At 30.9% G+C, this 23,144-nt stretch overlaps 2 protein-coding genes and 1 long non-coding RNA gene across 5 annotated transcripts in view; all 3 read left to right on the top strand.

Annotated features, from left to right (window-relative positions):
* LOC106666603 (transmembrane protein 165-like) overlaps window positions 1–16,517 on the top strand; it is a 40,383-nt gene extending 23,866 nt beyond the window's left edge. The window contains exons 2-7 of the mRNA XM_014393888.2: window positions 5,397–5,595; window positions 7,589–7,764; window positions 8,321–8,428; window positions 10,785–10,961; window positions 13,625–13,730; window positions 14,937–16,517. Of these exons, the coding sequence (XP_014249374.1) occupies window positions 5,397–5,595; window positions 7,589–7,764; window positions 8,321–8,428; window positions 10,785–10,961; window positions 13,625–13,730; window positions 14,937–15,016 (846 nt within the window). The 3' untranslated portion in view covers window positions 15,017–16,517. The remainder of the gene's footprint in view (window positions 1–5,396; window positions 5,596–7,588; window positions 7,765–8,320; window positions 8,429–10,784; window positions 10,962–13,624; window positions 13,731–14,936) is intronic.
* Window positions 8,435–10,659, top strand: LOC112128234. The gene is made up of 3 exons (XR_002910909.1): window positions 8,435–8,622; window positions 8,696–8,865; window positions 10,421–10,659. It is a non-coding gene; the product is annotated as an uncharacterized LOC112128234 (long non-coding RNA).
* A 1,131-nt stretch (window positions 16,518–17,648) lies between the features above and the next one.
* The window catches only part of LOC106666619 (serine/threonine-protein kinase atr-like), a 32,229-nt gene continuing 26,733 nt past the window's right edge, over window positions 17,649–23,144 (top strand). Inside the window, exons 1-7 of one of the 3 annotated variants that reach the window (XM_024230111.1) lie at window positions 17,649–17,797; window positions 17,878–18,056; window positions 20,922–21,092; window positions 21,152–21,309; window positions 21,377–21,544; window positions 21,647–21,863; window positions 21,933–22,042. In XM_024230111.1, coding sequence (XP_024085879.1) covers window positions 17,778–17,797; window positions 17,878–18,056; window positions 20,922–21,092; window positions 21,152–21,309; window positions 21,377–21,544; window positions 21,647–21,863; window positions 21,933–22,042 — 1,023 coding nt within the window. In that variant the 5' untranslated portion in view covers window positions 17,649–17,777. Of the gene's footprint in view, window positions 17,798–17,877; window positions 18,057–20,921; window positions 21,093–21,151; window positions 21,310–21,376; window positions 21,545–21,646; window positions 21,864–21,932; window positions 22,043–23,144 lie in introns of those variants that run through there. The other 2 variants (XM_024230109.1, XM_024230110.1) reach the window with 2 other exon arrangements.

The following is a 23,144-nucleotide window of genomic DNA, read 5'->3' as shown; positions in this document are numbered from 1 at the left end:
AACACACTTACAATTTGAGAAGAACCTTTCCTGTTCACGGATACGATTAATCTAAATCTGTCTTTCACAAGTGTAATGGAATAGGGAACAGTGAAGGGTCTTTTGCTTACATATGCTTACAATACATTCTTTGAATTTGTACAGGGGTAATATCATTTGCCGCTGAATTAATGGTTTTGTGCAGGCGTAACTNGTGTGCGTGTTACGTGTGTTGACTAATTGAAAGTCTTTTTTAAAAAACTTTATTAGATATAAACACAACTTTGAGATAGAACCTTTCCTATTCACGGATAAGATTAATTTGATTCTGTATTCACAAGTGGAATAGTGAACAGGGAAGGGAGTTTTGCTTATACATGCTTACAGTACATTCTTTGAATTTGTACAGGGGTAATATCATTTGTCATTGAATTAGTGGTTTTGTGCAGAGTAACTCCTCTACTCGGCAGTAATGCCCAGACAAAGCTCCCCGGGGGTGGCTGATTGATAGGGGTTGCAATGGCTAAGGGTTGTCTCCGCTGGCGATACCATGCGTAGACTCCATAAGATGAGGCTATGGCCGATAAACTAGTAGAATGGCATGGCCCATATGCTCATAGACGTTGAAATGTAGGATGTCTTGATGATGGGCGAAACACGGTTGAGTTTCAGCTCCTCGAATCCCAATTTTTTAATGTTAATTGAAAATTTTGGCTGTTGATTCTTGCTTAAAACGAGCTTAATGTTACTAATAAGTTTTGAATGCCCAGAGGTTTTGGAAGAGTGGTACAATTCTCTGTTCCTGTAGACCACTTTACTGCCGTTGATGTTCAGTAAAAATACGCCTTTTACTAGTTTTACTGTAGTCCCATCCTGGCGGCTTATGCTAATAGATTCTTTATGAGAAAATACAGCCAAATACTGGTTGAGCTCAAGTGAGGTGATTGTCGGTTACGACGAGTTCTGTGTATGCACAGTTCGATGGATCACCAGAAAGAAGTATGGCCTTGTGGCACAGGTTGTCCTTATGGCTGATTTGTTCGTATGAGAATATATATTTCAATTATGATAGAGGATATATAGATATTTAGTTTGTTAACAATTATTTATTTAAATTTATGATATCTAAATTATGAATATGCATTTTGTTTGAAGAAAATAGTTAACATTAGGTATAATTATTCAGATATCGTGATATGCGGTCGGGTGTGATGTATGTTTCAGAAAAACATTTTCTTTATCGTGCCAACGTTTCGATCTTTTATTGAGATCATCTTCAGAGCCTGGGATTTACAAACAATGTTTACATTTAACGAATACATTTTGGATTTGGAAAAGTGAATTTATACAATGCAAAATGTATATATTTTATATTCATACAAAGTATTTCTACTCACTCAAAGTGTTTGTCTTCTGTGTACTTTGTTTGAATATAAAATATATTTTGCATTGTATAAATTCACTTTTCCAAATCCTAAATGTATTTGTTAAATGTAAACATTGTTTCTAAATCCCAGGCCCTGAAGATGATCTCAATAAAAGATCGAAACGTTGGCACGATAAAGAAAATGTTTTTCTGAAACCTACATCACACCCGACCGCATCTCACGATATCTGAATAACTATCGATTAACGGTCACTAATCTCTACACATTAGGTATAATAATAATGAATTTAGATTCGTATTGCCTAGGTACTGATAGTAATTTGTAAAGATTATAGTCATTATTAGTGACCAAAGGTAGGCGTAATAAAAATATTATTTGCTCATGATGAACTTCGCAATTAACGTTTATGAAATCTTCAAATTCTAATATATTTTCTAATTTTGGTTCAAATGTAGTCTATTATTATAATATTTTGCGATTTCCTGAATTTCAGTTAATAATTCTTGAGAAGATATAATGCTGGGGTGAAGTTTTTGTAGCTTACAAAATATTATGGAGTTTTCTAAATCTTGTACAACATTCAGCAACATTTGATACATAAGTTGTAATTCAATAGTAAAATCTCTTAGTTTTTCTAGTTCGACAAAATCACTTAACTTATCGTTTAATGCTAAAATTTTAGTTTTTAATTCGATAGAGTTTTTATTTATTATTGACAATGTTTTGTTAAATTCCTCTATGATTTTTACATTAAATGAGTAGTGCGATTCTATCTGATTCTTAATGTTTTCTTGGTGTTTTCTTAAATGTTCTAACTTTTCACCGTTGAAAGCATCAAGATTACCAGTTAACATCTTTAAAATAGATCCTACACCATTAAATAAGCATTTTTCTTATTTTCTACAAAAACTATTTCTAACTTTTCTGCAATTACATTTTTTGTTTGATTAATTAATTTTAAAGTATTTACAATATGTCTTGATTTACTACTATTATCACTTACATAATCTACATTTTTACTATTTATCAAAATATTATTAGAGTAGACAATCTTCGATACATGGTTATAAAATTCTTCTAAATAATCTAATTGATTAAACAATTCCCTTAGTCTATAATAATGAATAAAAGTATGTTGAATCCTCCGGTTGTGGTCCAGAAGAGGAGTGGGAAGAACCTGGAATGTCGCGAGAATTTGTTAATTTTCTTGGTCTTGTAATGTTCGATATGTGTATTTTGTCTATTGTGTTGTGATGACTTGGGATGATTTCGGCAGTTTTTAGATTCTTATTTATGGATTTTATTTTCTCCTTTTTGTATTTATTCTTTGTTTTGCTTTGTTTTTACTTGACTTTCACAAAAACTTCGTTCGGTATATTTACGTCTGGTATTTTTATTCTGTTTTCGTTTCGTTTTTTGATATGTTCTTTATGCGCTAAAGAAGTTTCATTGATCGTTTTATATAACAAATCTATTTTCTTTTTATGATTACTGACATAGTTACTTAAAATTTGTTGTTCTAAATTGATTTTAAAAATAGATTCGTTCTGTAAATGTCCACTGATAATTTCAATAGGTTTTAATTTTGTTGCTGAGTGAAGCGAATGATTATATGCCAAAATACTATAATTTACATTGTTTTCTATATCTTCGTGCATGAATTCTTGTTGATTATTAAAAAGTCGAATATGCTCGATGATGGTGGAATGAAATCTTTCTATAGAGCCGATTTTTCCCCAGTGTTGTTTAAAATTGTTCGTGTTTACATGATCTAAACCTAATTTTTGTTTCTTTGTTGTTCCGTGCATGTTAAAATTATTATAAATTTTTGAACCAGTATGCCGCGATTTAATTTCGTAATCTTCTAGATTATTTACCACGAATGGTTGTGTTATTGTTAATTTAATTCTAGTATCCTTTGGGTTGTACATTTTACAAAATGCTTCATTATTTTTAATTTTTACTAAGCATTGCGGGATTTCTATTCCAGCTACGTTATGATAATTTAATACACCTTCTCCATCTTTAATGTTTTTTACTTTTATTTTTACAGTTTTTTCGCTTCTGGGCTCCAGAACGTAACTAGTCACCTGAGATCCAACCGGTGTACTCCCTGTTGGAGGCTTCTCTTGACTAGAACGCGTATCAAAATACAAAATAGGAATGTATTTTCCTTTAAAATAAAGTTTGTTAGAATTAAAATCTAACTGTATGTTTAATTTCTTAATGTTGTCTAATCCCAGAAGTAAATCAAACTTATGAAAATCAAACAAACAAAAAATTTATTTTATTTTTGTTATTTAAGATGGATAGTTCGGTACTATAACATTCCTTTGAAGTTCCATGTGAAGTAGTCACTTCGAAAGGATCCTTTTTTATATTTATTTAGAAATCGTGAGATGCTGTCTGGTGTGATGTAGATTTCAGAAAAACATTTTCTTTATCGTGCCACGTTTCGATCTTTCTTGAGATCATCTTCATGGCTCAATAAAGATCGCAACGTTGGCACGATAAAGAAAATGTTTTTCTGAAACCTACATCACACCAGACCGCATCTTACGATTTCTAAATAAATATCGATTAACGGTCACTAATCACCACACACTTTTTTATATTATTTTTACAGAATTCAAAACCGATAAATTTTCTTATAAACGAACGCGTGCTTCCCGTGTCAATTAATATTCTAGCTTTCGTCTCTGGATCTATAAAATATGGTAGTTCGTTGTCCGAAGATTGTAAGTTCATTATTTGAAATTTGTTCCTAATTGAGTAAGCCGTAAAAAATGATTCTGAGTGGATTCTATTTGACTATGTGGCTCCTGTTCCTGTGTTTCCATCTGAAACACATTCGGTTGTGGATGATTGTTCGTTTGATTACTATTTCTAGTAGAAATACTCATTGGTGTTGGTGTATAAGTGTTCTGTTTAGCAGAGTTTTGATTTTGTTTGTATTGATTTGGTGGTTTAAAAAAATTTGTTTTGGGGGAAGTTAGGTTTGAAATTCTTTGGAAAGTTATGAAGTGTCCCTTTATTAAATGGTGGACGAAATTTTTGCGACGTTTCTTTGTTGTTTCGCGCAAGTACTGAAAGTCGTTTAATACTAATTTTTCTATGTCCGTTAATGTCTGTGGGTTTCTGGTTGCTAAATTATTACGCAAGGGGTCTTTTAATGAACAGACGAAATTTGTAGCTATAATTTTTTTCTTGAAATTCTATCAAGTATGCTTTTTGTTCATCTGATCCCTTTTCCGTAAGTATTTTTGCTCTGAACGAGTCAAACTTTTCTTTTATTAAATTTAGAACTCAGAAAAAACTCTTTGATTAGAAACTGCTTCAACTCATCCCAGTTTGCAAATTGTATGTTCCTTAGGGCTTCGTTCGCTCTATCTGTTAATTTGTTTTTAATGTGTATGAAGGACATATATTTTTGTATGTTTGTTAAAGGAGGTGTTAGAGAAGATACAATGCTTTGTGCTTCTTCCACTTTTAATATAAATTGTGTCAGTGTTTTCGGATTGCCATCGAAGTTAGGGATGGCATCCAAAATGATTTTTAATTCGGCAAAATTGGCCATTTCAACAAGTTATAATTATACAATTATATTAAAATTATAATTTTAAGTTCAATTAGGTTATAACAATACCCAAAACGCTTAAAATTAAAAACAATAAATTTGTTATAAAATACATAAAATAATAACTAAACGAGAGTCTTTTTAAAAAGAACTTTATTAGTTAAACACACTTACAATTTGAGAAGAACCTTTCCTGTTCACGGATACGATTAACCTAAATCTGCCTTTCACAAGTGTAATGGAATAGGGAACAGTGAAGGGTCTTTTGCTTACATATGCTTACAATACATTCTTTGAATTTGTACAGGGGTAATATCATTTGCCGCTGAATTAATGGTTTTGTGCAGGCGTAACTTATATGTATCTATATATTTTTTGTGCAGTATCTGTAGTTACTAAATAAACTTAAAAAATATGCTTATTATTTCAACTTTTTGTTTTATTAATTTAAGGATTCAGTGGAGGAAGTCAGGAAGTTGGAGGGCCAATGGATTTTCCTTCAAGGTTTTGCGACTGCATTTTCCATGATAATTCTATCCGAAATTGGAGATAAAACTTTTTTCATCGCTGCAGTACTGGCTATGAAATATGCAAGACTGATTATCTTTATAGGAGCAATATCAGCATTGGCTTTGATGACAATACTGTCAGGTATTTATAAATTTACACTATCAAATTTGCCAAAATTAAAATGTGAGAGCTTATTAATTATGCACGAATAATGCAGAAGTCAGAACGGTGTGCATATTTGAAAGAAAACAAGTCAAGGTTACCAGTTGCTACTATCATATAAACATTTCTATCTAATTAGACGTAGTGTGAAACATTAATTGAATTCTGTGAAATGATAAACCTGTAGCTTGATCGTCTTTGATTGACTTAGTTTTCCTATGATCAGAGGTAATCAAGCTACAAATTAAATATAGATCATATCCTTTGGAAACAATAATATTTAAATGTTACACAAAAAAGCCTTAATTTATTGTAAAGTCTAAATCACTCTCTAAATCCTCTCAAAACTTAACACTTAAATACAGTTACTTTTTGAAATTGGCTATGCTTTATACTTTGTTCATTTCTTTAAGCGAAAAGGTACAAAAAGGGAATTTCAATATGCAGGGTGTCAGCTACTCCTGTTACAAACTTTGCCAGTAAATTATACATTCAAAATGGAACCAAAAAGTCCTAATTAACTATGGTATGAATCTCAACACTTTCAGAGTTATTCCTCTTTTTCTGGCTTTTTAAAATTTCACGACCTTCTTCAAATAAACAATAATAACTCCAAAACTAAATTTTTTTGGACAAATCCATAGAAAAACTACGTTAAATTTCCAATAGAATATGATCAATACTAAAGTTGTTAACATTGGTGAAATAAGCGTTTTAGTAGCCAGAACTGAAAAAAATTTTTTTTTTTCCAAGTTGAAAAACTTACGATGATGATTCCAAACTATATTTCCAAACCTAGAGAACAGCAAATTTCAGAAGACGTACTCCATTTAATATCCTTTTTAGTGGAGTAATTGCTTTTTTAATTGCTTTTTAAAGATGAAGTAATTGATGAAGGAAAGGAAAAAACTGTGGTTGACGGATTAGTAAGGTGGAAAGATTAATAATAATAAAAAATAAGAAACGTAAGGAAATTTTGAATGAATAAACAAAAAACGTTTTGGATCTTAAAACTCTTTTATTCCAGGGAATAATAATACAATAATCCTATAATCAAAGTTGTAGTCGTGTTGGTAAATAAGTAAACACTTGCACTATTTTGGTTTCGAACCCAAATTAAAAAATGTTTGATAAATTCATTCAAATTTTTGAAGCAAGGTCGTGAAATTTTAAAAAATCAGAAAAACTGGAATAACTCCGAAACTGATGAGATTCGGACCGTAGTTAATTAGGACTTTTTGGTTTCATTTTGAGTGTAGAATCTGCTGACAAAGTTAGTAACATGAGTAGCCGTATACCCTGTATATGTAGGTTGAGTTTGGGGAGTTGGTTTAGAGTAGTAATTAGTGAACTTAACATATAAACTTATTCTCTGTGTAGTGCTTTCCATGGCGTCTTTCTGACTGGCTTCTTCTTCAACTCCTTGTGGGAGAACAGTTATAGACTTGAGACTCAATATGGAATTTGTAACCCATCTCCCAAAGCACTACAAAGAGAATAAATGTATATGTCGTATGAGTACACTAATTACATCTCTATACTGATGAAATATTGAACAACAATGAGAGAAAAATGGGGAAAGTTTGGAAATTATTCTCAGTTAAACTAGATCACTTAATAAAGTAATTACCACAAGCTTATTGCTTTTTTCTGCTTGGTAAAAGCTATGAGCATTCTGGTACAATAATGAACATTTAACATTAATGTACAGATAAATACTGAGAATAAAAAGGAAATGCATTCCTACAATAGATATAACAAATTTTATACTTCAAAACAAATTATTTCAATGTTGTTCGATAATCCACATTTAACTTTAAAAGACATTAAATTTTCCTAATTAAAACATATATCACTTGATTTTTCAATCTTGATTTTTTTGAAAAATGAAACTAATACGAATAACGTTCTTTGTTAATGTAGCTTAAACAAAATTTGTATGACAGTTATTTAAATTTAAAAAAATTAACAGTTGCATTCGGATGGGTAGCAGCAATAGTCCCCCGTGTGTACACTCACTACATATCTGCTGCTTTGTTTGCAATTTTTGGTCTAAAAATGATAAGAGATGGATGGAAAATGTCATCGAATAGAGCAAAAGAAGATTTAGAAGCAATACAAACAAGGTTGCAGAAAAAACAAGAAAAGGTAAAAAAAGTCTTGTTTATGTTTGTCAATTGTAATACAACAAAATAATAGTACAATAATGTAAATAGATGTTACAATTTGCTAAATGAAGAGTAATTATTGGTAGAGTTTAACTATATATTTGTAATGGTAATTGCAACTAGATTTTTTTAAATAAAAGATTATTACAGGTGTTTTTTAATATCATGGAAATTTTTAAGAAGTAGAAAGATGTAAATGATGTTTGTAATGCATGAAAATGAAATAACTAAACAAGAAAAAATGGCTAGCTTAAAAAATAAAATGTATGGATTTTTTTTCCATGTAATATATACATGAAATCAGTGTGATGGTAACAATAACCATCATGAGAATGAACTGAAATGTGCATTAAAAATTATAATAGTTTTCTTCATTATTTGTATGTTAAGTATAATAAAATAGTAATTTACAGTATAATGTTTATTTGATTTTTTTGTACAGGTAAGATAGAATCAAATCAACATGCTCACATCAAATTCAAATAAGTATTGTTACCAATTATGAAATTTTACAACTTGGTTCATACCTGTCTTAGCTGGAGGGAACAGACAAAAAAAGAGAGGTGGAACTGTCATCTGTCCTTATGTTAGGGAAAGGATTGAAAAAATCAGATAGTTCGGTGCCAGATGAAGAGAATATTAAGGTTTTTACAAATTATTATTTTGTACAATATATTTCTGCAATTAGCATGTGACATCCATGATTGTAATTTTTGGGGGGGGATCCTGCTTTCATTATTTAACAAATGCTTCAGACATATTGAGATCTATTGTGTATGTTGTGCATATTACCTGAGGTCGGAGAAACTATCGCTGGATTATCAAAAACCCTCGAATAGTAAACTTTCTTTGCCTTCTCTTTTTCTTCCATTTCATTTCAAATAATTAAAATCCATCTTAATACATTTTAGGCAGGAAACTATCTAAAAAATAAATACAGAAATATTATTTGGAATCATGGTATACCCAGCTAGTTGTAATGTATAGATGAAAAATAACAAAAACAAAAAACAAACAGCTTGAAAATCTATTCCATGAAAATTTATTGTTTACAAAAGGACCCTCAGTAGTAATTGTAGAGGTATGTTACCTATTATGTTCTTATTCCTTGCTGTAGTAAGCTAACCTTCAATATTAGGATACCGTAATCCATTATCCAATCGCTTACAAATACCCAGTCGCTGACAGTCATTTAATTAAATATTACATATTTATCTCCGAATTTCATTAGAGTGAGCACTAAAATAGCTTGTACTAAAAATAAATATTAATTTTGATGTATGTGGTATATGGATCTTGGGTGTTACTGCGACTAATAAACATACTTGGTTTTATTTTATATATTTCATTACATTAATGCAGTTAAATCATTGCTAATATGAAATTTTCTGTTTACTATTTTGGGAAAATCAACAGCCTACTAATTTTTGTATTGTTCTTATGAAACCTTTAATATTAAAAAATAATTTTAATAAATCTTAAGATTTATTTTCCTGTCTGTTGTTTACCAATACTTTAAAAAGGAATTTCCATTTGAAAGTTTTTAACTTTTCAACATTATAATGATCATTAGTGATAAATATCAAACAAATTTATCCATTTAATTTTTAAATTTATTAAATTCACTAATTTCGTGGTCCGCTTGACCAATGAATATATTACAATTAATTAACGTTTTTAGTTGAGATAAAAAAGTCAATGGCACGAGCGGGATTCGAACCCAAGACCTTCGGCTGCTCTACCACTTGAGCTATCGTGACCTCGATCCACTCGGACACCCACCTCAACCCCACCTTTTGAATTTTCCCTCCTTTTTGCCATTTTTCAATGCCATTGACTTTTTTATCTCAACTAAAAACCTTAATTAATTGTTTTAAATTTATTTTAACAACATATTATGATGGGTCTCATTGCTTAACTACATTGCTTGGTTTGCTTCTACCTTCTTTAGATTTATCTCAAACAGTCGAAATCTGTTTAATAATTAACATTAATTATCTGTCTGTACTAAAAAGGTCACAGTATTTGCATGAAACAAATGCTTTATATTACTATAATTTTGATATGATGTTTTTGCAAGGTCACTAAAAATTCATTAAATGATTTTTTTTCTAATTCATCGAAGTTTGTCCTCAATCAACTTGTTTTCGATGTTTAAATATTTTTCACCCTCAAGGCTATTGAAATAAACAAGTTTCTGTTTAATAAACAAACTAGTTGTATATTCCCATTCAATAAAATATAAAATTTACAGTATCAAAATTCATAATTGATTGTGTTATGTAAATTAATGGGCAAACATGATAACAAATGGTCGTGGAATGGTGATGGTAATAGCTGTATAAAGATGATAACATAAATACTAATTAATTGTAGATAGATTTTACTAAATTTGCCTTGGCATTACAGTATAAAATAAAAAGTATATACCTGGTGTAAAAATGAATTTATTCAATATTCTTGTATGTAAACATTTCATTAATGGTGTTTTAGTAAATATTTTTTAGATAATGTAATTTAATGTTTTCCATTACTGCAATGCTAAAAAAACTAAAACACATGTGCAATTACTTGTTTTTAAAATAGTTGAAAACTGAAACTTTTAAATTTTTGTATACCAATTTTTATGATTTCAGAAATGCAAGTATATATTATTCAAAGCCTTCATTTTGTCCACTGAGCCGCGACGAAAGTACACATTTTAATGACAACCTGAAGTGGTCTTATTTATATCTACAGGCATTTATAATTATTAACTTTCTGAATGTTGGTCGAGTCTTTCTATTCTTATTTTTTCACCATATGCAAAACTTGAAAATTAAAGGTGTCAGATCTAGATCAGAGGCATTCGGTATCATACAATTAACAATTAATGGTTTGTGTCACTTCAAAAATACATAGACTAAACTTCTTATTCATACGCAAGCAATGAAATATATTTTTCTTTAAATTTTCAATTAATTTAATTACTTTTAGTTTTAAGTGTATAATGATTTACAGGTGTCGACCGATATCAACACTGTTGACGAAGAGACAATGGAGCCGGTTGAAAAAAAGCCTAAACATAAAACTATGTTCCTTGTACCTCAAGTCATATTACAAGCCTTTACTCTTACTTTTCTTGCAGAGTGGGGCGATCGTTCACAGTTGTCTACAGTTATTTTGGCATCTAGAGAGGTACAGTCGCAATAACTAATTATGCTTTATTACAATTCAGTTTATTTTGAAGTGTTTACAACTAATTTTGAAACAGAAAAAATAATGTTTGGCATTCATACGTGAAATTTACACTCAGTTCAAATATGTGCAAAATAAACACTGACAATGTTAACGTAAGTTTGTCATGTTCTACTTTATTTATTGACCATTGTGCTTTTCTGAGCCTTTCTCATATTTTTGTGATGTATGATTTATCCTTTCTTTGAGAAATCTAAGACCGAAATTAGTATTTTCAGTGGTATATTATTGTAAAAAACATTTTAATTTTCTATTAAGTGTTAAATTTATATGTAGCATAGAATAGCTTCCAACATCCTATAATATTTTTTTGCTTGGAACAGCAAGCAAAGATCATTCACAGGTATGAAAAAAAGTACTGCCACAAAGTCTTAATTCAATTTAAAAAAATTAAGAAATCAGGATTTGATCAGGATATACTAAAATTATAACATATTAAAACATTTATTATTATTATTATTAGTCTTTATTTAATTTATAATTTACAATACACACAAATACAGTTTTAAAATAAAAGACAGGCTCTTTGGTTATCTTAACCATCAAGAGAAGACTACAATTAATTAAAATTAAAGTGTACATCTATTTTGTTTCAATTATTAAACATGTACTTATTTAATATTTATTTACTAATAACTTTTAAAAAATTATGACAATCTTAACTGCATTGCATGCATTCAGCAATATTGCTCACCACAAGTAAAATGACTTAAGACGAAAAATTATAAAAACTGGATTATTTAATTTTTTTTTCTCAAGTATTCGAGTGTGTGATGCTGCAGGAAAAATGACACAACTGTAGGTGGACTCTCTCCCAGGCAGCAGTATGTGTCACTTTTGAATTGGTGGGAACGTACTGTCACCATTCACAAAAAGTGGCATATCTTTGTTCTGTCGAGCTTTAACGCATCGGTGCAAGTATTTATCACGAAAAGTGGCCTATTTCGAGTTATGTCAGTTTTCTCTTATTTAGTGAAGGATTTTATGCTCGTCTGGAGTCACATCTTTAGTTGTGTCACTGTAATTTATAACTTATTCAATTCACTAGTTTTGTGGTCCGCTTGACCAATTAATTGAAAAATGGCAAAAAGGAGGGAAAATTCAAAAGGTGTGGCTGAGATGGGAGGTTGATGTCTGAGTGGATCGAGGTCACGATAGCTCAAGTGGTAGAGCAACGGCGTATCAAGCCAAAGATCGTGGGTTCGAATCCCGCTCGTGCCATTGACTTTTTTATCTCAGATGAAAACCTTAATTAATTGTAGTAATTTATAACGTACTGTTGTTTATAATAACCGACACATCTTTTTAATATAATATTCCTGCGTGTCAAGGGATAAATAATCGAAACTTGGAGCATTGATACATTCATGATTTAGATTTTATTTGCATATTATATGTATTTGTTTTGTGTTTTACCTCTTGGAGAAACGAAAGACAATATTGATGGATCATGACAGTTTTTAATGCCAATAACCATAATGGCATTAACTTAATATATAAGCTACAAAAAGTTACTTCCAATGGTCTTTCCTGCAAAATTTTCTTTTGTTAAATCGTGTCACTTTTCTTGTGGATGTGCGATATGTTATGCAATGAAAACTAACCCTAAACTAGAAATGAAACAACAACTTACAATTAAAACAGTTTATTCAGTTGTTTGTCAGTTTACTGTGACATACGTTATTCCTTGCCATTTACATTTCCTTTTTGCTTAAAAAAAGTTGAGTTAAAGGTACTTCAAAAAATGGTGCACTGAATGGTGAATAAGATTGTATAAGACTGAACATAAATAAATAAAAACTACCGATTGCTATTCAAGTCAGATACTTAAGACTATGCCCTGTACCCAGACAGCAGACTGACACACGAGATTTACAAGACTTTGACAACTATGGACAATTTTTACGATTGAAATTTATTTTGACTATCAAAACTCAATTAATCCTATATAAGATATTACTGCAACTAACCACTCTTTCCAATCAAAAATGTTCAGACAAATTGCCAAATGAAATGACCCAATCCTGCTTCCAAAAGTTCCACATCAAACTTTTGATCCACCCGACTGCCAATGACCTCGAGATCTCCCTAAGATAAACTACCAGCCAATGCTCTCTCTCTCTTAACATACGTACTCCGGGGGTTGCCTTAGTGTCAGTATTGTGGCTAGCAGAAATATAACATGAAACCAATAACACACTTATTTGTAAAATGTATTTGATGTGTTTAGGTTACAAATAAATTTTAACTTTCTTTTTTTTTGTCTGCTTAATTAGAAGGCGCATAAACATTCTCACAACTTTATGAAGGCTATGTTTTAGCAATTGTGCCATAATCTGTACCATTTGTATTTATTTATTGCATCTTAAATAGATCATCTTTGTTTTGAAAATGCTAATGAATGTATCCTTAAATGCATAATTACATTGAATATACTATTGAATATAATGATTTAACTATCCTCATGGTCAACACATAAATTAGAAACCAGGAAAGAAAAAAGGAAATTTAAAATTCATTAAAACCTGATTGATCAGAGAACATTTTTATTTGTAAAATTTCTATAAATCTATGCTTATACGAAATGTTACTTTTTTTTGTAGAATATGTATGCTGTAACATTAGGGGCAATTTTAGGCCATTCCATTTGCACTGGTGTCGCAGTTGTAGGTGGACGTATGTTGGCACAAAAAATATCTACAAAAACAGGTAAATTATTTCTGTCACATATAATTTAAAATCATTCTAAACTTTATTTATTTATATACTAGCAGTTAATCCTTTATATGTTTGGTATAAAACACAAAATATTGCGCTTATATATAAATGTAAACATAAAAAATATAAATATGTATACAGAAATCCTTAGAAAACTATATACATTTGTATAAACTGATAGAATCTTATTAAAAATCTATAAAAATATAATAGAAAATTAGAAAAACTGTATTTCACAGTGAAATTAATGAGAAATATGTCTGTAGATGAAATTTGACACTTATTGAAATATTATTATTTTATAATTTATCAGTACATATTAACCGAACGATCTTTTGTTTGTAAGTAGGTAAGTAAGGTGGTGCTATGAAAATCAAGTAAAATAGATGAAGAGTGTGCTGTCCTTATTGAATAGGTAGTTTCCTTTGACATAAAGTATATGGAAGAGATGGGTAATGAAGGAAGAGGTACATCAATTTTCCAAGAGATGTTTAGGAGTTGGAAAAAGAAAATAAGATCTAGTATGAAACGTTGAGAATGTACAGAAGGAAGGTTCAGTATGTCACATTAGTCATCATACATTATATCTACGTAGCACAAGCCAATCCTTGAGCCTATAATATTTATCATTTTCCTTTGTACTTTATTTTTGCTGTAGTAATCGTAATTTGATACCCAAACTAAAGATTCCGACAAGGGTAGTGTACAAAAAAGTAGTTTCAGTTTAGTTTGGAAAATCTCTGTTCTGAAAAAAAAGCAATTTATGAGCCTTAATGCAAATACAATCAATAAGTAACTGTAAAGATAGATCATAACTAAAGGTAATCCTTAAGTCCTTAAGTTAAGTATTTCTTTCTTGGAGATGTATATTCATGAAATAAGGATGGGCGAGAAAATGTTTCCCTTTATAGCAGCTCAAAAGAGTCTGTTTATCAAAAACTTAAATTGCTCTGTAACAAAATGTTCATATTTGTGACAAACATGCAATATTTTTTTTTAAATTAAGTAAAAATTAACTTAGGTAGATATTTTTAAAAACTCACTATATTTATATTTTGTAATTTATTTATTTTATTTATTGTTTTTTTAATAAATGCCTCAGGTAATTAAATATTTTATAGGGTAATATCCACACTGCATTGACTTGGAAGAGGAAACCTTTGTCTATAATATAAATAATTTTTTTTTTGTTTTTAGTAATGCTGATTGGAGGGATTGTATTTTTGATATTTGCAATTTCTACATTAATTCTGGATCCAACATTTGCAGAAAAATGAGTACTCTTAACAGATTTGTTCACTCGCATCATTGTTATAACAACAAAAAGCTGTATTAAACAATAATCATCCTTAAATATTATTATCGAAATTTGTGAAAGTAAAACATTTTTTGACAGCATAATGATTTTTTTTAAATATATGTGTGTCTATATATATTATTGATACAATTTGAGACGTTTTATCAAATTATTCTGTTACTATCATCACACAAATATTTGATTACAATGTATTGTAATTACATTGTTTATAATTTAGAACAGAAATTTGTCATTACCAATCATATTAATTTGTTTGCATAAAAAGTTTACACCTTTTGGGCCTGCAAAAATCTGTAATTTTTTTAGATAAGACCTGTAAAATTTTTGAAATTATGATTATTTTTATGTGAAGTTAAAAAATAGATCAAGTAAAATATTTCTCAATATATAATTATTTAGGAACAAAGAAAAAGTAATATATATATATAGATTATTTTAAATTGTAATGATAATCTTTTCATTATATATCATTGTAAATTTGTACAAATTGTCTATTAATAAATTAAGCAAGGGCTCATTAAAATAGTTCATAACTTTTGTAACAACTAGTTTAAAATATTAGTTTTTTAAAGTCTTAAATCAACTATATAGTTTAAAAAAAAACTTTTTCTTGAATTTTATACAGTGAAATAAAATTCTGTTTTAAATAAGTGTGACGTATTATTTGAATTATATATTTTATACAGACAATTTATACTGTAAAATTTCACAATTCCTTGGCATTGTAATCAAACGTTGTTTTCTGAACAACATTCAAATGCTAGTCTTTATTATTAACATGAAACGAATTGTGCCTTTGGGCACTTCATTTAATAGTGATTTTATATTTTTTATATTATATGTGGACTGTTACTTATTGTTAGTTGTTTTTCAGAGCAATAACAATCATCTATTTTTAATGTGTTGCAGACCTACATAAATGCACAATACTTGTTCATAATGCATTTAAGTAATGATATTATCTAAACCCATTAGATGAAAGAAATAGATATTTGAGAGTGAATTTCCCACAAAAGATTTACTTTTGAACTATAAAACTTATCGGTGAACTATAAACAAAAAAAAGTTTTATTGCATAAAAAATATTATTTGCATTCCTTTATTTGATTTGTATTTATTGGAGCAGATTATAATTTAATCTGTTTAAAAAAAACTCATTCTTAGAACAAAAAATGACTTTGACCTTTACTGTTATCGTATGTCAGTTTGTATCTAATGTACGATGGATAAATAATTAGATAATTTATCTGTTTGTGGATGTACATATGTTTTAGCTTGAAAACATCTGTGATTGAAAATTTTTTAATACAATACTAACTTTTCAATAAATAAACAAAATAATAATAATTGCCGCAACACTACAAGGTTTTACATGACTAAAAATATTTTTGTATGAAATGTGCGTACAAAGATGATTATCCTTCTTAATAAGCCAATAATAAAATTATTTTTATAATTTTCATGGTAAAATTTATTTAAAACCCAATGTCAACAACTCTCTCTCACTCTCCCCCTCCCTCCATCTTCACCCTCTCTCTCTCACCCCCTCCCTCCCTCTTCACCCTCTCACTCCCCTCTCTTTCAATTAGAATGATGGAGTACTTGATATTCTCTATCACCATTTACACATATTATACAACTAACCTAACTGAGGGTCGATGAGGTACTATTCCGCCATCGACCCTCCCACATCACATATGCACGCTAATAAATACATTCACTCAATGCAAACTAGGAATACACAATTATTATTACTATATACAATAGAACAACCCTGTTTCCTCTGAACAGGGGACCCATACACTCGCTGTTATGCTCAAGCACAGTTCTTAAATTGGGTGGCATTCCTATGCGCTCTATATATGGATCCAATGAATCGCAATCTTCAATTAGGTTGGACACATCAAGCAACATGCTGGACTTGTGTGTGTACGAGAGCATTGGCCCAAAAGTAAGTGTCCATGTGTCAACCTTGCATGGCCTATTCTCAATCAGGTGAAGACGACCCTTCCTCTACCTCCAATAGCAGTGAAGATGGTGGTAATAGGTACCAACCAAGCATAAATGAATCAGAATAAATTTTCAATAACTTGTATTATAATTACATTTTGAAAATAATGTTTTGTCTACTTTTACACTGTTAAATTTTGACTTGCGTATTTTCTTATGTTAATTAAAACCATCTTTAATATTACCACTGTAAAATAAATTATGATATAATCAAAAGAATTCCAAACTTATTTATCTTCTTATAATTAATCATAATTTATCTTAATCTTCTTAAGTTATATTCTTCTCCATAACTAAAATGTTGGAAACATAAAATACATTTATGTTTTAGTGGTCAATTGACCAAGTTACTTCTTTCAAGTAATTATTCTTTTTATGTAAGGTTTTGGTTGAGATAAAATACATTTATAATATTTTAATTATTTTAAATACATTTTATATACTTTATCTATGTAAATCAAACAATATATGTAAATAAATAAATAAATTACTATTAAAGATCAGTTGCAGAAGGTAGAGATGTAGATTGAAAAGAACGATCGTTCACCGTTCTTTTTTTGAATCGTTCACTTGAACTAAAGCTCATTCATAACGCGGGACGGCTGGTGATAACAGTTATCAAAACATGCTTACTTCGGTGATTGGCGTTGAAAGTTGTTTTATTCGGAAATGGGGCTTTTTAGTTAATTAAAAGAAATTCTGACTTAGTCATGGAATCGTCCTACATCGAGTATGTTTGTCCTTTATTTTTGAATTAATTTCTTTCAAAAAGTATGGGCTTTTTGTTAATTTTTCTTTGTGAAATTGTAGCGAACAGCCCGAAAGGAAGAACTGCTGGTCATTTTTGGACGACGTATTTTTTACTTTACGAGACGAAGAAGCCCCGAGGGAAAGAAAATGCTTTCTGGCGGACAATTTACTGAGTACTGTATGTGATTCGTTGAGGAATATCGACACAACAGACAGCAATACCATCGTTCTAATTCAAAGTTAGTCACTCGATGGCGTGTCAATTTTCCCTGACAGGGTTTCTGTTGATATTTGCTTGCAGGAAGGGTCTCTAAGGCTTAGTACACATTGGGCGTTGAATCGCACGATCGATCGCATGTAAACGGTCGCTTGTGGTGAACACATCGAGCGCTTGGGCAAGAACACTTTTACGACAGAAGTCGAAGAAGTTGTTTGTCTATGATATCTCTATTTCCGCTATAAACTAAGTAGATCGCAACAAAAAACGTATTGGGTCTATTTTATTTTAAGAGATAGATTCACAAATAGTATGCTTGTTACTCTCTACCCAAAATTACGTTATTATGAACCAAAATTTTTAAATTATTTTAGAATGTCATTTAACTCTTGACCTTTTTTTGCACTTGATTAAGGGCGATATTTCATCAAGACCTCATTGTGTGAGAAAATCCATCCTGCCAGAAGAAAAACTCATCATAAAACATTGATAATGATGACATTGCAGAACAAGAACACACCAACTTTTAAAAATACATGAGACATTAGACAAGTTTAAAAAAGCTACGTAAGAACTTCCATATCATGCTGCAATGCTGAACTGCTCGACGGCTAAATCACAGGAATGTGAAGAATGTGGTGGTTGATGAGATATAGTTGACAGATATGAGGGAGCTGTAATAAATATAATAATCGCTATAATTTACGTTCCGCAATGCAGGTCTTTTTTCAATTACATCGATCAGGAGATGGTAAAATGCACATTGATCTGAACAGACCCATTAGTTACTTTGTGTCTCGACTCAGGCCGTGAAACGCGCGTAGTGAGGAGAATCTCAAATTGTGCGTTGGGCTTAATCACACATTATCATGTGTACGCCCTACTTTGAACTTCAGCATTTCACTAACGCGCATTAGAAAATGCTTCGTGTGTACTAGGCCTTAGTTTTTATCTGATGAAACTTATACTGGAAAGCTCAGGACACTCGGACTGTCATGGTGATTGGTCAATAACATGATTCTAGATATAGCGAACACTAAACCGAAAGTTCTATGGGGACTATAATTTTTCAGTGCAAGCTTAAAGCATGGGGACCACGGTGGTCAGCTTGTTAGTCTCTTGTAGACCCACGGTCATGGACTCAGTTTAAACTGTTAGATGTATCGATCACTTTTTAACTCATGAATAATCTGGATCTTAGTATGGTTTGGATGAAGAAACAATTTCATTCAACTAGCTTTAAACCTATTTTGAGGTCATCATCAGAGCAAAACAATCTTAATTATTTCTACACATTGTCATAATCAATTTTTAATATATGGTTTCAAATTTCTTTGAAAACTCAATCCCAACATTTCCAAGGAATGTGAATGTTGGTCCTAGTCCAGTTTTTCCTGCCTCATTCCTGGTGCTCACTGTAAGGTAATGGTCCAAAGGCTCTGAATTTAAACCCGACATACTTACTTTTTTTTAAATATTAGTTGAAATACTCTTGTTAAAAAATATATAATTTAATTGATTGGTTTATTAATACACTGATGGACAAATTTAATGCACCACTTATTTATTTAGTTTAAAATTGAATACATTATCTTTCTACATTAGGTACAGGCAATTAGAAGCTATAGTAGTCAAAGTAAACAGTAAATAATGCTTTGTTTGCTGTGTTCCTTCACTTACTGATTAATCCCATTTGAAAAAGGAAGCATTAAGCACTTCCATTCTGCTACCCCTAAGTTTGTTTTCAGTTAATGTTTTTACATTGTTGATTTCATTTGATATTATACTTCTTCTTAAACCTTGTTCAATGGCTCCAGTTAGGTATTTGAGTATGATGGTGTCAGGTTCATTATTGAGGAAGGATACAGCCAGCAAAGTGGAGGCTGAGTTCTACAATAGGAAGGGATTTACGGCACTTCAGAGAACCAATCAACCAGAGTTGGTAGATTTATTCAACATCAATCTCTACAAAAACGTAGCATTACACAAAATGAGATAAGAAATCTGATAATACAAGTCCGAAATGTTTAGATTTCCTCCAGGACTGTAAGAAAAAGGCTCAATGAAAATAATCTCAGGGCCCGTCGCCCGGCTTTTGGACCTCTTCTTGTCACAGCTCAGAAAGTGGCCAGGCTTGGGGCCTGGGAACATGTGAATTGGACTTTGGAAGATTGGGGACGATTTCTCTTTATAGATGAAGTGAGAGTTGACCTGAAATCTTCAGATGGGCATAATTTCACGTGGAGATGCTCAGGAGAAAGATACGCCCCGCCCCATCCTGTATGATTCCTCAGGTGGCATTCTATGGGTCATTGATGTTTGGGGTGGCATTTCCTTGTACGCCCGCACCGAATTGTGAGGAAGATCTATAACTTCACAGAGGTATTTACAAGACATAACAAAAAACATGCAGTGCTATTTGCCCTCCTCCACAATGGTGAGAGATTCTTGCTAATGCAGGGCGCCTGGCCCCATAGAGCACGTATTGTGGATGACTACCTGAATGAGGTTGAATTGAGTGCTTGTTGTTGAACCCAATTAAAAACATTTGGGACCAATAAACGATGAGTACGATGGGGAAATCCAAGTCCTAACAACCTAAAAGAGTTGCAAACGGCTATTTGTGATGAATGGGAAAGAATTCCTCAGGATTTTTCCAGAAATCTTTTCCAAGAAATGCACACACAGTCTTTAAACATTTTCTTCTTAAATGTCTTATTTCTTATTTTTACAACCAAACTATTTTTGGTATGCAAAATATGAATAAATCTAAATACATTAAAATTTAAGGTTGGTCCATTTATTTTGTCTGTCAGTGTATCAAATCTGAACAAGATATTTATTATTAATTTTTTATTTGATTTATTATATTATATATTTATTTTAGGTTTTTTAAAATGGCTTACTCAAAATGCCATTGAGTTGTTATGTGTAAAGAGTATATCGTTTTTGTATAAAAAGATAATCTGCTGTGTGTTGACGATATTTAATTGCTTGAATTCATTACCACATTTAGACTTGCAGGAAGTAGTACAATGTTTTGCAAAAATTATAAAAGGTAATTGAAATTCGTATTTGTAATGTAAGCTACATTTTTTAATCTATGATATTCTGTAGGTAAACTTGGAAAATGTTCTACCGTCATCGATGATGAATTCATTACTTTTCATATAAAAAGTGATCAGTATATTCCTAGCTACGTTACAAAGCGACAAGTTACCATTCAAATAAATCAACAAATTGATTTCTCAGCTGTTTTCTACTGTTTCCTAATGGCAAGTGATGCAGTTTTATTTTTTATAGATTAACAATAACAACTACTTTGTGTTTTTTTTATTACAGTTGATAGATCATAATTTCAATAAATTTATTCATTCCCATTCATATATAGTGTATCTCCTCCAGCTGGCAATAGATATAATGCAGCTATCGAGAGGTGTTGTTAATGAAAAAGCCAAACAATTAACTTGTAAATTATTTATTAAATTAAATAAACCAATCATTTATGAGGTATGTTTTTCTTACTAAAATATTGTTAACAATTAATCAATTTTAAAATTGTGCCAGGTATCTTAGCATGTAATACACATAATTTTTTTTTTTTTTTTTAAGGTCTGGCATAATATCAACTATTGCTTTTTGGAATTCAGCTCCGTGGTTCTAAATCAACATGAATTAAATAAAAATACACTTTGCCTAATGGCTGAAGCTGTGGATCATGCGATTCTAGTAGGATGTTCAGGAGTGAATGCTATAAACAAGGAAATGTTTTCATCTTTATTAAACCTCATTGCGCTGGTTTACAAATGTGAAAATATAGAAGAACAAGGTATTACCTAACATGATTTTTTTAAAATTACATAAAGGAGTCAAATCGCAACTTTTTGTTTGTTTTTAGTTAAACAAGAATGGACGAATCGATTACTCTCGTTGTTACAATTTACATCAGTAGAGACAACAGATATTAACGACATCAGTGCAATGATACACGTAGCTCAAAAATATGAGGTACAACAAAGACAAAAAATAATTGGGTTCTCTGGTTAATTTATTAGATGATAATTTTAATGAGTGTAATGAACAATCACGAAAAACATTGAATTATGAAAATGTAAACCTATCCGTAACTGTAACTTAATCTTAACTCCACCTAACCTGACTTAGCCCTAACCCTATCTAACCTAGCCCCCCCTAAACCTACCTATTGGTCCCTAACTCTAATCCAAATTCAAAATCTATCTAATCAACCTAACTTGTCCTAAATCCTAGATTAGATCAGAGAAGGAGTCGGCCCCTTTACAACCTGTACTCCATAACCAATTTTGTTCTATTGTGCATCTCCGTTTATGTCTAGAGCTCCTCATCTAGCTTAAGGCTTTTTACCAGATCCCAAGGCATTTTCAAGGATTCTGTGTGTATCCTTCAGGACTGGGCTTTTGCTCTCCCAGGAGTAGGAATCTAAGTCTACATAAGCTATATGTTATGACATATTTTACACAATCAGAGGGCATGTTCCGCTTTCTCGGCTTCTGGCTCATTTCTGCACCATTCCAAGTCTATATACATGCCTCCAGAGTCTACAGCCAATTAGAAGTTATTCTAAGTTTATAAGTAATTGTTATTCTAATCTTAACATGTTTTAAATTTAATAGTTCTGCCGTTAGTTTCTGTTATGGACTTTTCATGAACTATTTGTCTTGGGCTAAATTCTATTTGAACAGAGGACTTATTTTTAATCCATTATCTGATGAATCCATGTTTTTGGCAGTTTGGTATTCCACAAAAGGGATCATGGCCAGCAGGTGTCTTCGAACTTTCCTTGTGCTAATTTATTGGCATCTTTGTTGCCCCTATGCTCTGGTACCCAGACAAGAATAATTTTGTTGTTTTCCCATATGTCTGACAGGGCCCTAATGCAATCCTAAATGACTGGACTTTACTACCGATGTGGTAATTGCCCTAAGTACCGCTGCCCGAATATATGACTATTCTTCTGTTTACAATAATAACTCTAACCCTAAATAAATCATAACTCCACCTAACCTATCCTAATCTTAACCATACCTAACCAAATTCATTCTTAATCTAACCTAACTTGTTCTTAACCCTA

The sequence above is a fragment of the Cimex lectularius genome, unplaced genomic scaffold (genome assembly GCF_000648675.2).
Source record: "Cimex lectularius strain Harlan isolate CLEC.00 unplaced genomic scaffold, Clec_2.1 scaffold56, whole genome shotgun sequence".
In the NCBI taxonomy this organism is placed as follows: Eukaryota; Metazoa; Arthropoda; class Insecta; order Hemiptera; family Cimicidae; genus Cimex; species Cimex lectularius.
The sequence above is the reverse complement of the archived record's forward strand: the minus strand, read 5'-3'. Positions and strand labels throughout refer to the sequence as shown.